Consider the following 17,092-nt stretch of genomic DNA (forward strand, 5'->3'; position numbering starts at 1 on the left):
TTATTATATTAAAAAAGTCAGCTTTGCATTAGGTTCAGCCTCGTCTCTAGTATAACACTATGAAAAAGCTTTTAAAGGTGACTTTGTTTTTTCTTGTTTGCATCTTGTAAAACCTTCAACGTCATTCCATCTTTCCTCAAAATCATATATTAACGCGATGATAGTGCTATCGCTGCCAAGGAATTTTTTCTTTAACTTTTTCAATGCTCTGCGGAAGGTTCGACGAGACATTCTACTTAGCAATCATCAAGTACTCTGAGCGTCAGAACTGCATACAAATTGTCATGCATTTACTTTAGTAAATTACTCATAACGCCATCAATACATACAAAAGCTTCAATGCGATACGGAAGACATAGCGCGAACTATTTCTTCATTCTGGTAGCACTTTGAACAAACCATTTAGTACAAATAAAATAGTTTTTACCAATTTTCAAATCAATTATATGGCAAAGCAAATTATTTTTCACACTCACCCAGATTTCTGCGCCTATTTTATAAAGCAAGTCATTCTAATTAATTGGAATTGTAAATGTATGCAATATTCTCAGGTAAGAAGAAGTAAAAACATTATAGTGGGCTACGGCCCACGATTAAGCACCCTACATAATTTCGCTTAATACAGTTATTCATGTAATGATTTTTTAAAATCAGGCTTTTATATGGGAAATGGTCATAGTCATGATATGGGAAGGGCCATGTTCAATTGAGTTCATCCTTGGGCCAAAACGCATCGATGCAGTGACTGTCATCGGTATATCTTAAAAATTGCGACTTTTAGCATGAACACACAAACACAAACGGATAGAGGGACACTCAGACCGATAGCGAATCTGTTTCAATATTTCGCACAGATTTAATACATCCATGGACCACAAATGGTGTAAGGTAGACAAATAAAATCAATAGAATATGAATTTATAATTAATTTATTAACATAACAAGTAAGGATATTATATTCGGTTGCAACCGATTCTTTCATACCCACCACCGCTTAATACTGATAAATAATATGCAGACTTTGTATAGCTTCTGAAGCTTCTTTTAATAAAACAATGACATGCTGCAGGATTACCCATAGAATAGAAATACTAATCTTTGCCATTGTATCTGTTATGGTTTACAAGTAACGAGCAAAAAACCACTTTTTTTATATTTAAAACTAGAAGTGGTCTCAGATTATGTTATAATATGGTTGTGTTCTTCCACAGATTTGACTCAATTTGCGTGCAAAAACTTCCATGTTTTGCTGCAAATTTGAAGCCGATTGCTGCATTTATGAAACCAAGAGACTGTTTTCCATAGACGTTACACAGGCAGATTGACAGGTTGGTGTGGTTGAGTCTTGATGCTAATCAAGAATAGATACTTTATGGGTTCGCCGAAAGTTCCTACTAGGTGATGCAAAATAAATATATACCTCACAAAGCCATAATATTAGGAAAAAAAAATTCCTTTACTTGAATATCCTTAAAAATAAATTACAAACAAAATAAATTTATTTTTAAATCCATAAAAACAAAAGGATAAAAAGAAAAAGAAAATATGTACACAACTGTTTTCATCACTACTTCCTTCGACTTAACGCTCACATATCTTTACGTTTCTATAGCAACTCATTCATGTGAATATCTTTGCGAACGGCATTATTGAAGCCTTCCTTGTAACGATACCAAATAGGACTCTTAACAATTGGATCAGATTTAACTGGAAACCAAAACAGTCAAGCGTAAAATTAATATGAAATGATATGCAAAAAACATGTACAAATAAAAACCTATATACCATAATATATATGTTTATATATATTTATATATACAATACATATACAATGTGTATATACGTACGTTATACTTACGTTCATCCGCCAAAGATTGTGAAGCTGTTTTTCGTTGTATACGTCCAAAGAAATCCTTAGAGACCTATAATATATACATATATGCACATATGCACACACACACAAACACACACTTAATTACCAAATAGTATCATTTGTATATTCATTAAAATTAGTTAACATATTTTGTTTTTCTAATAAAGTCATATAATAACCGAACCGAATTTAGTTAAACAATGAAGTTACGTTTAACTTGCAATTACATACCAACACCATCTCATCAATCCATAGACCATAGAGTATTTCATTTCCAATTCAACTTTTAATTATATTTGAATAAGCGAAATTTTCTTAAGAGACTCCTCTTTTTGTTTTTTTATTTTTATTTTTTTTTTTTTATTTAAATATATATATCACAGCAACTCGGATTGAATTCAATTTTGAAATGATTGACCAAAATAAAGGAAGTAGGATACGGTACAAAAATATTAAATGATTTTAAAAAAAAATTATAAAAAATATTTAATAGATTTCAAGATGGAAATCTATTCATCATATAGAAGAAACTTTTCGTAACGAATTTTTATATGCGGATAGTGTGTGATATAGGAATGAATGAATGCAGGAAAAAATGAATAAAAGAACACGCTTGACTTAATTCGTATGCCAAACACGTTTCTTCTAAACATGCATACACGAAATAAATTCCTTTTTAAAAAAGCAAAAATAGAGCAAAGGAATTTGCGTTATGCAAATCAAATCTTGAAACGCAATAGTTTTCAACTTTTCGTTTTTCCTTTTCATAAAAGAAAGAGAGATAAAACGTAAAATGCATAACATTGATTAATGCTTACTCAAGCGAACTATCATAATATGAAGTGTCGGAAGAAAATAATAAAGGAAAATGAAAGAAATTTATATTAAATTTAACTTACCATCTCTTGGTTAGCTTTGGCACTGGCAGCTTTATCGAGCTGTTTAGGTTTCAGTCGTTGCATATGATTGGGTAAATTGGTGGATGCCGACGACTTTGCACTTGCTTTCGATGATGATGTTGACGATGACGTTAATGCGGTTTTTGCCAGGTCTAATTCTCGGGAAGCTTTGGGTAGAGCACGTTTTATAATTTCTAGTTCGACTTCACCAGCAATCAATTGACGTCCGAAATATGTTAAAGTAATACCCGGGCTATCTGCGCGAACAGGAAAGAAGAGTTAGATAACGTAATGCAGCAAAGACTGATTCACTTAACATGTCAACCATGTATCCTATCCTACATATCACAAATCATGTACATTTCAAAGCGTATTGAAATCAATTTAGTTGATTTTAGAGCTTGATAAGAAAACATTTGAGATATATTCAAGGTTGTCCACTAAACACTGCGTAATTTTGACGCTTTAATTAAGGGAGGAAAGTAAAATTTTTTGATGCTTGATTTTTAAACCATTGTTCGCACCAAACATCCACTACCCAATTATTGCAGCCACAATCGAAGGATGGGAATACACTCGTTTATTCAAAACGTTTGCCACACACGGAAGCAAGTCTCAAAGATGCCATAGTGTATACATATTCTTAATAAGCATTAAATTCTAAACCAAGTTAAGCATGTTTGCCTATCCGTCTGCCTCTCTGTCGCGTCGCGTCTGTTTTAGACATTCTCCTTCCCGTAGCAACGCAAAAATTTCTTCGAATTTGGCAGAAACATTGAAACGCGCGCAAATTGCTATTGAAAACGGGACATGCCTACAGTACCATGTGAACAGAAAACGCCTCCGTTTTTTAAAAAAAAATTGGTCTTTCGCTCATTGCCCACCACTTGTGATACAGGGTATATTAAGTTAATGCGGTCGTACTTAAAACGCAGAAGGACCTAAGATAGGGCCACGTTTTATTATACCGATCGATTCAGAATCATAGTCTGAATTGATCTCAGCCTGTCTGCCCGCCATGTAAATTTGTGTTCAAGCTGCAAGTCATAATTTTTGAGATAATTCGATAAAATTTTGTACAGTGACCTATTTTGGCCCAAGGACAAACGCTATTGAAAATCGTTCGGATCGGTGCACTTGTTCCCCATATAAAGCCTAATAAAAGATGACTTTAAAAGCTTCGGCCACAGCCGAATACAATTTCCTTGTTATTGTTGTAATTTATTTATGGCAAAGAAATAGATTTTAGGCTTTGCACCTTGAATGCTTAAACTACAATCGCTGTTACTAGCTTCATCAAGCACAATAGAAAATTTGTCATTTTTCTAATACATTTAGATACATATATTATTAAGGAAAGCGAATAAATAAAGGTAAGCAAAATTTTTGGATAATTAACACAAGTCGGTGCATAAATTATGTTTTCGAAATAGTTTCAGAAAAACTTATTGTTTCAAAACAAATCGAACATACGCAGCTACTACTACTTCTTTCCTAGCTCCTCTATTATTCGTGATCACAACCTACACACAACATATATATATATTTGTGGCAACTATACGACTGCTCCAGTTTAATAATAAAGCGAGTAAAAACACTATAGTGGACCGTAGCCCACGATTAAATATCCTACGCAATCCTACAGTTATTCGCATAACTTTCCAAAATAAAGCGTTATATGGGCAGTAGTCGAAAAGAGAGACTGATATGAACCATTTTCAATAGCGTTCGACCTTAGGCCAAAACAACTCAAAGTAACAAATTTCATCGAAATATCTCGCAAATTACGTCTTGTAGGTTGAACAACGGAAAAAATGAACAGATATTAAACGGGCAAACGGACAAACTCAATCCCTTCTGGGTGTTACAAACGTCCGCACAAACTTAATATATTATGCATTACCAGCGATGGTAAGACGCAATTCCATGTCTTTGCACGAAAGCCCTCTAAAAATAAAAACATCATACCAGAAAATTGTGCTAAAGCTTCCAAATCCGGTTCCATACGATAAACATAAGATCCCTCGGCCGATTTCAATTGGGTATAAGTAATGCCGAAATCTGCCATAATTTCCACTGTGTGCTTCAGGTCGTATTGTTCTCTAGAAAAACACAAATTCTTTACTTTATGTCGAATTTAATAATTTAATGTATCCGGTTTATCATACCTGGGCGAGAGTAGTGGTACAGCTACGGATCTCAATTGAGGTGATAAAATGCGTTTTAGCATAGGTACTGTTTCTAAAAGCAGTTTTGTGCCTTGGCCGATGCCTGCAGTGCAAGTGGTAATGGATTTACGTAAAGATTGAAAAACATTTCTTTGTGTGGTTGACTTTTGAAAAAACTAAAAAAAAAGAAAAACAACTGAAAATCAGCATAAAATCCTTTCATACACACACATTCATACAGCATATGAAATTAGCTCTTTTTTTTTCTCCCCCATTTTGTTTGTAGTATCAACATCATTGGTTAAAGCATGTAAGTGGCTTTTCATTCGACTTCTTTTATAAACGCTAATATATTATGTAAGAGCTAATTATTTTTTTACCTTGTTTAAAAAAAACTGGTAATCTTTTGATTGCATTTCCATTCATTAGAAAAGAAAAAATTAAAAGAAAAATCTATTTATATACAAAGACGAAATGATTATGCAAAGCCTTAAAGGCTAATAGGGAGATGAGCGCAGAGAAAGTAAAAAAATGAAAGAAAAAAAATTGCATTGCGCAAAGGAATTGAATTATGAAACATTTATGAACATTAAGTAAAAATTCATAATACACTTTTGAATGAATAGTAGCAATAGCATACCTCTAAACCCTTATGTGGGAAGTTGATTTTCGGCCAAGCTAAGGAGGCAAAGAGTAAATGCCATTTAATAAAACCATATTGTAAATAAGGATAAATCGCATAGTTCTGGTCTTGATTGATTTGTTGCAATAGCATATCGGAGAAGCAAAACCAATTTGAAGCCTCAACAACGGCAATCAAGTCGGGATCAGGCATTTTCTGCTGCAGGAAGTTTTCAAAGACACCTTGCATTAATCTAAGGAAGCGCAGAGAAGAAGACGGTAAAGAAAGTCATTTTCACCAAATCGAATCATACAAACCCATCACCTCACTTAAATTAAATTATATTATATTCTCTTTATATCGTTTCATAATAAATGCCAATAAATTGTTGTGTAAGGGAAAGGGGAGATACTTTTTCACATCGTTACATCTCGGACAATTTAGCTATACCCTATACAAACATAGGCAAAACTATTTTCATACATTTGCTGTACGGGGTATATCAAGTTTGTGCGAGTGTGTATAACAACCAGAATGGCTTAAGGTAAAACCATCTTTTATTCAGAATTATTTTCTCTCCATGTGAGTTTGTGTTCAACGTACAGGTCGCAGGTTTTTAAGATACTTTGATGAAATTTGTTACATCCGCCAGTCCCTACAGGAATTCACATAAATAAAAAGCCTGTCAGAAAAAGTTTTAATTTTTAATAGCAACAAAATTAACGGTGCGGAATTTGGATCACGTAGGTCAATTTTTTAAAGTCCAACATATATTAGGGTTATCATAAAAAGCATATGGAAGGAAAGTCTAATTTCTACTTTTATTTATGACGAGAACTGAAGAATAATAAAATCCTTGCGAAGTAAATTAAGTTTGCTAAATTAGGATCACATCATATTATGTTTTGTCAACCTCCAATATGTGGACTCTCACGGAAAGTGTGCCTATGAGCGAATAATTGTACTAAACGACGTGATATAGGCTATGAAATGGTCGACCTTGCGACGATAATGGTCTTATTTGTTTAGTTTCAGTTTTGCCCGCACGTATGAAGTGCGTAGAAACATAATTCAAATTTTTGTTACGGTGTACGATATACATACGATATTCGTTGTCATATATTGGTACATAGACGTTATGTGATATATGTATGCACATGCAAGGTATATTTAGCAATTACAAACGAACTCCAATGAGAATATTTTGATAAAGAAAAATTTAAAATGAATTTTAGTTTTTAATTGAAAAACTTTAATATTTCTTTACTAATGGATTTGTCTACCGATTTGGTTATTTTTTCAAGTTAACAAAATTGGAGAACTTTCCACACTACGTACACTTAATGTGTATCCAAAGCGTATATATAATAGTATATCCATTCATTGTCACGAGCGTGAATACTGAAAAGTGTTTTAACAGACACAATAAAGTGCTAAGACGGCCCAAGATTTTGTTCTATAGGGCTGGGAAAATTTCGGAGACCACTGTTGCTTTTGTTATCAATCATTTAACTGCTGTTCCATTCTTATTATTTGCATGAGCAAGAATTCTGTTAGATTATTTTACTGTATCGTACATTCTTCGAATGTTTTTATATGAATACGCGCTATGGTACACATATAAGCGTGTATGTAGCAAACACATTAACCCGCAGATAGATAGGAAATATGAATTTTTTGTACAGATTGTATTGCCCTTAGAATATACGTCCAAGCTTTTATAGATTTTTCTGATGTAATTTGTGAGTAATGAGTAAAAACTCGCTTTTTTTCTCCTTTTGAAAAGCATAGGTGTCGTGTGAGCGGACATTACACAGACGGATAGTAAAATGAATACACTCGTCATCCTTTGGCGATGAGTGTACAAATTTTAATGTAAATCTTAGAAAAGGAGCATTTACCGTTGATAATCTCCGCCAGAATGCACTGCGCTAAGAACTTGGCGAGCTCTGGTCGCTGTAGACATATCCGTCATGGTAATCAAGGAATTTTTATTAGCTGATCCTTCAGTTAATTGCTTTTTGGATCTTTCAATCTGTATTAATATAATATTATACTTAAGCGGAATTTTTCTAACTTCTTATATTCCGTTACCTTAAATATAGACTTCCAGACTTCAAATAGACCTTGATGACGATCTTTTTGTCCTAAATTATTACTGAGTACATCGTGAAGTGTAAACGATTTTTTTTGAATACTAAAAAATTGCATTGTTGAAATGCAACAACGTACATCACAGCCTGATTTCTCGGCCAAACCAATTAGAGTGTTAAGATCAGTCTTTAGATGTTCATAATTAGCAACTTGCGCTAGCCTCTCCGCTAGACGAGATGACTCTATGGGTGGAAACGTCACTATGAAAGCAATTTGTCTCAAAGTCCTTAAGGCGGGATCGTAAAGATCATTACAAATACAAATTATGGGACGCTTTAGAACGTTACGTTTAATTTTATTTAAACCAGCGCCCACCTTGTTTCTCTTACTTGTTACATTATCCGTAACAAATTTTGTCAGAAATTCTATGGACTGATGAGGGGCACCGTCAATTTCATCTGCAAAAGAAAAAAAGCACAGAATATAAAAAAAAATCCACATTTTTTAAGAAAAAGAAAAAGTATATTAGTTTTGGAGCGAATTTTAAATACGCTCATCGATGAAGTTTTGAAACTAATAATAGAGATGGCTTCATTGTATGCCAAATACTACTTTACATGAATATGAATGAATGGGATGAATATATCAATCTGAATGAATAATAGACGAATGAATAGACGAGCTTTGTGGTATCGAGTGGTCAATGATCCATAGGAAACACATTTGAAATGAATATTTGTTTAAGTTGACGAAAAATATTTATACGAAATTTTCGGTCCATGCTTTCCTTAAGTCCGAGAAGACGCATTTTCAAATTTTCACATATTTTTATCCTATCACTTTTATTTTCAAACTTGAACTATGGCGTTGTTTGTACTATAAGAATATACATGAAAAATTTCACATCTCAATTTTGTGTACAAATTCCAACATAGTTTGTGAAACAGACAGACATGGCTAATCGAATTCCATACATCAAACTGAACAAGATGACAATGTATGTGTACAATATGTAGCTTCTAGTGGGTCCTACAAACAAAAAATTGATGCATTTAAATAATTCGATGTTGGGTTAGGAATAATTTACACCCCATCTGTATATATGTTTCTCACCCAAGATAATGCAATTAGGTTTTCGTTCCTCATTCATTACCGACGACATCTGTGTGCCATTTTCTAAAGCTAACTTAAAAGCCTCAGGACTACGATCATCGGAGGCATTAATTTCTCGTACGTTATATCCCGCCTGCTTAGCTATTGTGTGGGCTAGAGTGGTTTTCCCCAAGCCCGGAGGACCACATAACAAGGCCACCTTTTGTATAGGCCGGCCAAATTCATCAACGTTAGTATCGAGAAATTTTTTAGGTCGGCGAGAATTCCATCCACCCGTTGATTCAAATTTACCCGTACGTTTATTAAAACTGTTCAATACTCTACCGCCTGTACTAGCCTGCAGAGCTTTGAATTCTCTGCAAAAAAGAAGAATTTGCAACTATTACTTTCGTAAATTGCGTACGAAAACACTTACTTTCCAAACACTACTTTATCCCACATTTTCAACCAAAACAACAGACTACGATTAGTGGTCTCATCGGAGAGTAAGTCAACATATTTGTGCGGTTTGTACTTCTCTACCCATAAAAGATCTTGGTCGTTGACTGTAGGCTCCACAATAATTGGTGCAACTTCGGCATTCGCACTTGCGTTATTATTCACTCGCTTCCATATTAATTCATTGGCTTCTGTCCAAATCTTCTGCTTATCATCACCCAACAAATTACCTATTGTTGGTGCTACTTTGATTTCATCTACCGCTTTTGCCTCATATTGCTCAGAATGAAAACGGACATAAACACGTTCTCCATCACTTCGTTGCAGTGGTAGAAATGGCCACGGGGGTAAAGTGTAAGAAAGATTTCTCATTTTAAAGTCATGCAATATTTTCAAACGGGTCAAGTCATCTTTATGAACGACTTTGTTTTGTTCCTTTAACCTGCGTCGGGCTTCTAATATTTTTTCAATAATCTGCCAATCTTTTTCTTCTTCAGTTCTCGCTTTTTTCGCCTCTGGATCTTCGTATGTTTCATCCCCAAATATATCATCAATATTACCGAATAAGTCTTCTTCTAAACGTTTTCTTTTGGCACCTTCTCTTCTAAGTTCGGCTAAAGCTTCGCTTGCAGTTGAAGGTCTTACGTCATCGACATCAGTCTCTGCGACATTATTCAAATCTTCCACCACTTCCTGAATAGAAGCCATACGCCGTTTCTGAGCTAATGGCGTTGAAGCCATCCGCTTTGGTTTTTCTTTAGGAGTGCCAAACAACTTACGATTAACTGGTGCTGAGATTTGACTTTCTCCATCGCCGAAACTAATTTGTGACAAAAATTGGGGCGACTGTAAAATCGGTTGACTTGACACATTTTGTTCCTTGCTCTTGGGTACCACTGAAATCAATTTATTTTATTTACAAAAGCTGCTTGCAAAATTGTTTGAATGTTTACCGTTTTGTTCTTCTGATGGAAATTCATCCATCATTTCTAACTCATCTTGGTATAAAAGTTCGAATTCTTCATCTTCATCAGGATATTGATCCATTTTGTTCAATTTTAATATTTCACTTTAAATCTATAGCTCCAAATCTAATCAAATGTAAATAAACAATCCCGCCTTTTTTGTTCGCTTCTTCTTGTTCTTCTGCAAGTTAGCAAATCAACAGATGATTTGCTGAGTTGAGTAAAAAAAGGTCCAACATGAACACGAAGTCCTTTGCTTTTTTTTTTGATATTGAGTTAGGTTGCTTGAACCTTAATAAAGTTGGCGGTTAACTTGATTGTAGGTATATATACATAATAATTTTACTCCAAGTGATTTTTTCCAAGTTTCACGACTTTTTATTCTTTTTGGTTGGTTAAAGACGTATTGAAAACACAGGGCTGGCAATTGAGTATACCGCTGTCATAGTGTTGAAAGACTTGGTTATACAAACATAAGGTAACTAAAATATAAGTAACATCATAAACATATACAAAATATATGGAAAATGTGTTTTTCAAATGAAAAATCTCTTGGATTTAGCGCCCAATTCTCTAGAAGTATTAATAATATTCCAACGGAATTTGTATTCCAAGCTTTTGCTAACAAATGGTTTGTGTTAATAACTCAGCACGGTCGGTTAGCTAATTTATATGCTGTGAAATTTGACCTGCAAAGGAATGAAGGCATTCCTTTGACTATTCAAGGGCCTATAAATAACCCAGAGCTCCACGTCTCTGTACCAATAACGATAAATTGCGCTTTCGGAGCCGATAAAGACGAAATACGCAGCGGCATACAATATTTGGTAAACAAATCTAAACTCAACCGGTGCCCCCAAGAGTTCGTTATCAGTCTGGGACTAAAGGAAATCAGTGGTTCTAATTTAAGTGAAGTAGCCAAGATTTTGGATGAAATTATAACCTAAATAAAATTTGGTTTGTTTTTATAAAATTTATTTGTATTTGTTTTCATCATACTTTTGATTGCACCTTAAAACCGGTACAAGGTTCTTAGAAATAGTGAAAACAACTTGTTGAAATTACTCAAAGAGAGCAAAGCCTAAATCATCATCAGACTCTTCAGGCTCGGATTCCTTTTTCTCTTCCTTCTTGGCTTCAGCAGCGGGAGCAGCTTCTCCGCCAGCAGGGGCAGCTGCCGCCGGGGCTCCGCCTACCCCAGAGCCAATATTGGTAATCAAATCTTTAACGTTGACTCCCTCCAAAGCTTTAGCGAACAAACCGGGCCAGTAAGGTTCAACTTCAACATTAGCCGCCTTTAAGATGGTAGAGATTTTTTCACCCTAGATGGGAAATAAAGGAACACGTCATCACTCAAATAATGAACTATTACCCGCAAAATGGTTTCATTCATAGAACTTTTCTAGTTTTAAGGATGTTTACTGATATTTTACTTACAGTCACAGCAACATCATCATCCACAAGGATGAGAGAAGCGTACACACATGCAAGTTCTGCTTTAGTAGACATATTCTATATTTCTTCTACTTTAAATAATTTTGTGCAAGTTGCCAAAATTTACAATATTACTAAAATTTGGCCTTAGCTCAATAACGAGAACAAGCACACTTAATCAAGTTGTTAAACGGAAAGAAAGAGAAGAAGCAGACAAGTAATTAAACCGAAGTTGGCTGAGGTATAAAGAATAAATACAAAACAATTCCACACATTCCGTCAGCGAAAGAGACATTAGCAAAACTGGTTAAGTAATCATAAAAAGAAACGAAACTTGTATAAAACATTTAAGAAAAGAAATGTTTGTATTATTCTTTAAATATCGAACTGATGTAATATATGGATGTACAATTTCTTAACTGAACTTCTTTGTAATGTGTGATTGAGTAATCAACCAGAAAATCTTTACTTCGTTTATATGGTAATTATTTTTTATATAAACTTTTATATTTTTTATTAAGCTTGTTTCTGTCAATGATGCAGCAAAATCTTTTAAATTTCTCACCTTGCATCCCAAAATAAAATCACCTTGTCGAAACCGATCTTGAGTGCATAAAAATCTTGTGCAATCTCTATAATCTGCGTAAACATTGAATGGCTGTTAGAACTTTATTTTAAATTGTCAAGTGATTAAATACATTACATTACATTACAATTGACGGAAAGAGCAGAACTTTTTTACAAACTTAAGAATCTAAGTGTATTTTATTTATTGTTTGTCAGAAGCCGTATTATGATTGTATGGGCAATTCATACCGCGACTTAAAAGATCTATTGCTCTCACCGAACATTATGTGCACCATTTTTAACACGAAAGCCATTTCTAAATAATTCTTTAATTATCGTACCTTGTTCCTAAACAATCTTCATTTTCATTGCAAAAAGATAATAGCATGATCAATATTAGTCAATATGCCCAGATAAAGTTAACAAACAAAGTTAACTTTTGGATTGAATATTTTACAATCGACAATACAAAGTATAAAAATTATAAAGCATTTCAAGAATCCTCCTTAATATTTACTACAAACGGGAGATCAATGTCTTCTTTAAATTAAAAATTTCTGTATCAATAATTACAGGATTCACTGAAGAATATACAAGTTTAGACTCAGCAGAGAGCTAAAAAAGTCTACGGATACGGGCGAAATAAATAAATAACCTTACTATCTTAGGCTTATTAATAATATAAAAATACTTTATTTCTGTATTCATCTTGTGTAAAACCGAAGTTGCCTTTTTCCATGTTCTCGTTTTTTTGTTTTTATATCCATACAGTTTAGAAAATGCGTGACTGGTTATTTGCATAACAAGTTTAAAATGATTTTATCAAGAAAAATTACGGATACCCTGGTCATAAATATGATGTTTCCAGCACCAACTTTAATATCAAGCAAAAGTTTGTTCCTATTTTCCCAATTTCAAATATGTAATTATTAAGTTTGCTTTTGGCAGAAATTTCTGAGTATAGAATTAATATATTACTTTGTCCCTTTAGGATCTCGAGAATGCCTTTATAGCGTAAAAGTATAAAAATCGAACATCATTCCAATTGAAGAATATCAAACCACCTAAAATATGGAAACAACTTTAAAGACTGAAAGAGAAGCTACCGATGAGGAAGATGCATGCAAGACGGGTTCACCTGTGAAAACTGAGAAAGGAATTGGCAGCTCTGACACCATACCCGCAGCTTTGTCCATAAAAATGGAGAGAGAAAGTGACGGTAATGACAACCAAGGCGAGGAAAGCATTAATCCTGTAGATAAAATCACTTCGCTGAAAACTTTAGGTCCATTTATTGCCTCAAAGGATAATACTCGCAACACTCGGTACATATCGGATGTGCCAGAGATTTGCCTTCGTGAACCCTGCATGTTAGGGGTAGATGAAGCGGGCCGAGGGCCTGTTTTAGGTCCTATGGTATATGGAATCGCCTATTGCCCACTAAATAGCAAGCAAATCTTAACAGATCTGGGTTGCGCGGATTCGAAAGAATTAACAGAAGAGAAGCGTGATGTAATTTTTGACAACATCAATACTCAACCTTATGCTTGCAGCTGCATTGGATGGGCGGTCGAAATTATATCACCGAATGTAATCAGCAACAATATGTTAGGACGAAAGAAATGTTCACTAAATGAAATATCGATGACTGCCGCAATTGATTTAATACATGCTGCTTTAGAAGCGGGAGTTAATATCGCTGAAGTCTACGTAGACACAGTCGGGCCTCCTGAAAAATATCAAGAAAAGCTACAAAAAATTTTCCCTCAGTTCCAAATCACGGTGGCTAAAAAAGCTGACTCTACCTTTCCCATAGTATCAGCGGCTAGTATATGTGCCAAGGTGACCCGAGATCACTCTTTGAAAGTTTGGCAATTTCCTGAAGGCTTGAATTTGACTTCTAAGGATTTTGGTAGTGGTTACCCAGGCGATCCAATCACTCGTAAATTTTTATCAGAAAACGTTAATTACATCTTTGGCTTTCCGCGCATTGTACGTTTTAGTTGGTCTACTGCCGAGAACGCACTGAGTGAAACCGCTTGCCTTGTAGAATTTGACGAACCCGATTCGGAAAAACCGAAATACGCAGGACCCAAATTAACAAAGTTTTTCCAAAGCACAAGGAAAAATGGTGAGGTCCAGCGAGAACAATGCCGATTACTAAAAGAACGCTTCCTCGACAGTGTTGTAGATTTTTAGGAAACATTTAATTTATTTCCATATGCTTTTTTATTGCATTATTTTCACTCGGGAATAAAGGCTTTGAAAAAAAAAAACCAAATATAAATTAAAAAAAAAAAAGCGAAAAAACAACTTTTTAGTTTCAGAAGTTAAATTAGATTCACTTATAATATCTACGTGCTCGTATAAAAAAGGAAGTAAATTTTGCTTTAGAACTTAAGAAGAACCTTTCTTACTTAAACGTAAAAAAAAAAAAACTTATTACAATATCAAACGTATAGCTCGGCGTATAATATTTGGCGGAGCCATAAAGGATAATAGCTGTGTTGATCAGAATTTTCTCAAATCTAATACGAAAACACTGCCATCGGATGCGCTGGCACCGACTTTAGTGCCTTTCGAATTCCAACATACTTCAAATATACCGCCGGTGCCCTTGTAACTGTGAACTAACTGTCCCGATTGGGTACTCCAGATGTGTACGCATTTGTCAAAACTGCCCGAAGCCAAATATTTGCCATCTGGTGAAAACGCGACTGAATAAACAGGTTCCGTATGCTTGGTTAGGGTGTGTATGCAAGTACCACGTTCCACATCCCACAGGCGTACCGTCGAATCAAAGGACGCCGAAGCTAATAGCAAATTGGTATTGGGATTTTGTGTACCAGGGCCGGTAGGTGACCACTTGATAGTATAAATCTCCTTGGAATGCGCCTGTAAATCGTGGCAGCACTTATCACGATTCATGCACCAGATTTTTAAAGTCATGTCATCCGAACATGAAGCCAACAATTTGCCCTGAGGACACCATTTAATGGCATTCACTTCGTTCGTGTGACCTCTAAAAGTTTTGACAGGTGCTTCAGAGCCTAAGCGACATACATGAATACGTTGATCAGTACTGCAGGAAGCGAATGAGTTGTTCGTTTGCCAATCCACATCCAAAGCAGGAGCATTGTGAAAAGAAAACTGCTGGGTACACTGGCCAGTAGAGGCATCCCAAATGATAGTAGTCTTATCCACGCCGGCGGAAAGTATATAGTTTCCCCTTTTGTTCCATTTGAGAGCAAAAATAGGCCCCTTATGTTGACCCAAAGTAGAAGCCAAATGTCCATCCGTTTTCCAAATCCGAGCAAAGCCGTCATAGCTGCCGGTAGCCAATAGAGTACCATCGCACTTTAAAGAGAATATCATAAATTTTTGTATTCCGTTACCTTGCTAGTTTACTTACATTCCAATCCAATGACGTAACATCCTTGTTGCTTGGCACCTCCGCACCACCTTTCTGTATACAATGCCTCAAAACTAACTGATTAGGCGAATTTCCGGTATCAGACATATCCCAAATGCGTGCTGTGCTATCGCCAGAACCACTAGCCAGAAGATCGCGGCTGGGATTCCAAGCACAAATAAAAACTTCACTTTCGTGGCCACGTAAAACGGTCGCTTTTGAAGCTGGTATTTCAATAGCAGAATCAATTTCCATAGGTTCAACTCTGGCTGTTGAAGTAGCAGTTCCAGTTACACTTTGAGCTTGCGTAGGTGCAGCAACGGTCGCGGTTGTTGACGTAGACCCTGTGGTTGCAGCAGCGGTAGCATTCGGTGCTGGGGCAATTGGTGTAACAGTGCTTGAGGAATTAGGCGCACTAGTAACCGCAACTACAGATGTTGCCTCACTTGAAGATGCCGCATTATTACCATTCCCGTTGTTTGAAGAAGATGATGTTGCATCATCTACCGCCGTTGTCGGGCCGGCAGCAGTTGTTTGACAAGCTTCAGGTTTCTTGGTATCTTCTCCAGTTGTTGTGGCGGCAGTAGTTGCGGAAGTAGTGCTGGCAGCGGCACTGCTCGATGCATTTGCAGATCCTGTAGTAGCGCTATTTGTACCACCATCAGTTTCCGTTGTCTCCGCACTTGTTGTAGCAGTACCACTTGCGGTAGCACCACTGTTAGTCTGAGCTGCCGCTGTTGTCGAAGTTGTTTCTGTTTTTACCTCAGCCTTGATATTTGCACCGGTCGTAGAAGCCGATGAACTGCTAGCATTAGTTGTGTCGCTCGGAGCCGATTTTCCAGATTCCGGTTTGACTGCCGGATTTGCCAATTTAATCTCAGGCATTACCGCATCAATAAGGCTCAAGCCTTCTATTGGACGGCCATTCATTTCACCGTTCTCCCCTACACTCCACTCTACTTCTGTGTACATAAGCCCTTTTTGCAAAATCGTTAAAAGAGCAGCTGGCGGTACTAGAGCTCCGTTAATGTTACTTTGCGAAATATGGGATTCAATGCCAAAGACAAAGGCTGAATGTATAAAACCTGAAAAAGGGCACATAGGACTCAAATTTAAGAGTTCACAATGCCAAACGCAATAATGTTACCCGATTCTTGGAGATATCTGTAAACTAAAAAGTTCACTTCATCGCTTGAGAAACTCATTCTAGCCAATTTCTTTGTATGCGAAAAAGAAATGGTTTCCTTAAAAAAAAAAAAAAATTATAGAACCTCTACTTTTTCTAAGTGAAGCCGCTACTTTTTGCCCGTTATGCGTGAGTATGTTGTGTGTTTGTCGAAAACACCTTCTCTCTCTCTATCTTCAAGAGCAAAGAAGCATTTCCTTATTAATTTTATTTTTGCTTTTAAGTTTTTCGTTTCACTTTTTCTATAATAAATAATCTCAAACGGTTACTAAAAAATTATAAATACGAACATATAAATATTTAAGTGTCTGCCAATATATT

General features: G+C 35.5%; 5 protein-coding genes across 5 annotated transcripts; 2 read left to right on the forward strand and 3 right to left on the reverse strand.

The window, feature by feature from the left end:
* Window positions 1-1,541: 1,541 nt before the first annotated feature.
* LOC119634141 (chromosome transmission fidelity protein 18 homolog) lies at window positions 1,542-10,269 on the reverse strand. Its single transcript, XM_038028096.1, has 11 exons — window positions 10,161-10,269; window positions 9,185-10,103; window positions 8,770-9,125; window positions 7,657-8,114; window positions 7,464-7,597; window positions 5,581-5,815; window positions 4,941-5,116; window positions 4,741-4,874; window positions 2,773-3,029; window positions 1,859-1,922; window positions 1,542-1,707 (listed from the first exon to the last, which is right to left on the reverse strand). Exons 1-11 carry the CDS (start codon window positions 10,252-10,254, stop codon window positions 1,607-1,609), a joined length of 2,928 nt encoding a protein of 975 aa, XP_037884024.1. The 5' UTR covers window positions 10,255-10,269; the 3' UTR covers window positions 1,542-1,606.
* Window positions 10,270-10,635: 366 nt separating this feature from the next.
* Window positions 10,636-11,127, forward strand: LOC119633541. The gene has a single exon (XM_038027146.1). The coding sequence runs from the start codon at window positions 10,700-10,702 to the stop codon at window positions 11,117-11,119; it is 420 nt and encodes a 139-aa protein (XP_037883074.1). The 5' UTR covers window positions 10,636-10,699; the 3' UTR covers window positions 11,120-11,127.
* Window positions 11,128-11,130: 3 nt separating this feature from the next.
* LOC119633542 (60S acidic ribosomal protein P1) lies at window positions 11,131-11,815 on the reverse strand. The gene is made up of 2 exons (XM_038027147.1): window positions 11,610-11,815; window positions 11,131-11,494 (listed from the first exon to the last, which is right to left on the reverse strand). The coding sequence occupies exons 1-2, from the start codon at window positions 11,679-11,681 to the stop codon at window positions 11,234-11,236; spliced, it is 333 nt and encodes a 110-aa protein (XP_037883075.1). The 5' UTR covers window positions 11,682-11,815; the 3' UTR covers window positions 11,131-11,233.
* A 1,208-nt stretch (window positions 11,816-13,023) lies between these two features.
* Window positions 13,024-14,395, forward strand: LOC119633731 (ribonuclease H2 subunit A). Its single transcript, XM_038027433.1, has 2 exons — window positions 13,024-13,095; window positions 13,165-14,395. The coding sequence occupies exon 2, from the start codon at window positions 13,245-13,247 to the stop codon at window positions 14,370-14,372; it is 1,128 nt and encodes a 375-aa protein (XP_037883361.1). The 5' UTR covers window positions 13,024-13,095; window positions 13,165-13,244; the 3' UTR covers window positions 14,373-14,395.
* Window positions 14,396-14,454: 59 nt separating this feature from the next.
* Window positions 14,455-17,005, reverse strand: LOC119633242 (F-box-like/WD repeat-containing protein ebi). Its single transcript, XM_038026686.1, has 4 exons — window positions 16,885-17,005; window positions 16,733-16,829; window positions 15,586-16,670; window positions 14,455-15,530 (listed from the first exon to the last, which is right to left on the reverse strand). Exons 2-4 carry the CDS (start codon window positions 16,788-16,790, stop codon window positions 14,685-14,687), a joined length of 1,989 nt encoding a protein of 662 aa, XP_037882614.1. The 5' UTR covers window positions 16,791-16,829; window positions 16,885-17,005; the 3' UTR covers window positions 14,455-14,684.
* Window positions 17,006-17,092: the final 87 nt, after the last annotated feature.

This window comes from Glossina fuscipes, unplaced genomic scaffold (assembly GCF_014805625.2).
Source record: "Glossina fuscipes isolate IAEA_lab_2018 unplaced genomic scaffold, Yale_Gfus_2 2, whole genome shotgun sequence".
Lineage (NCBI taxonomy): Eukaryota > Metazoa > Arthropoda > Insecta > Diptera > Glossinidae > Glossina > Glossina fuscipes.

Bases quoted from the DNA above. Each gene is read 5' to 3' on its own strand.
- LOC119634141 (XM_038028096.1), bottom strand. From the start codon at position 10,254: ATGGATCAATATCCTGATGAAGATGAAGAATTCGAACTTTTATACCAA. The intron at 10,104-10,160 runs GTAAACATTCAA...AATTGATTTCAG, and splicing joins TCCATCAGAAGAACAAAACG to TGGTACCCAAGAGCAAGGAA. The intron at 9,126-9,184 runs GTAAGTGTTTTC...TCTTTTTTGCAG, and splicing joins GATAAAGTAGTGTTTGGAAA to AGAATTCAAAGCTCTGCAGG.
- LOC119633541 (XM_038027146.1), top strand. From the start codon at position 10,700: ATGTGTTTTTCAAATGAAAAATCTCTTGGATTTAGCGCCCAATTCTCT.
- LOC119633542 (XM_038027147.1), bottom strand. From the start codon at position 11,681: ATGTCTACTAAAGCAGAACTTGCATGTGTGTACGCTTCTCTCATCCTT. The intron at 11,495-11,609 runs GTAAGTAAAATA...TTTCCCATCTAG, and splicing joins ATGATGATGTTGCTGTGACT to GGTGAAAAAATCTCTACCAT.
- LOC119633731 (XM_038027433.1), top strand. From the start codon at position 13,245: ATGGAAACAACTTTAAAGACTGAAAGAGAAGCTACCGATGAGGAAGAT.
- LOC119633242 (XM_038026686.1), bottom strand. From the start codon at position 16,790: ATGAGTTTCTCAAGCGATGAAGTGAACTTTTTAGTTTACAGATATCTC. The intron at 16,671-16,732 runs GTAACATTATTG...GCCCTTTTTCAG, and splicing joins CAGATATCTCCAAGAATCGG to GTTTTATACATTCAGCCTTT. The intron at 15,531-15,585 runs GTAAGTAAACTA...TTCTCTTTAAAG, and splicing joins TTACGTCATTGGATTGGAAT to TGCGATGGTACTCTATTGGC.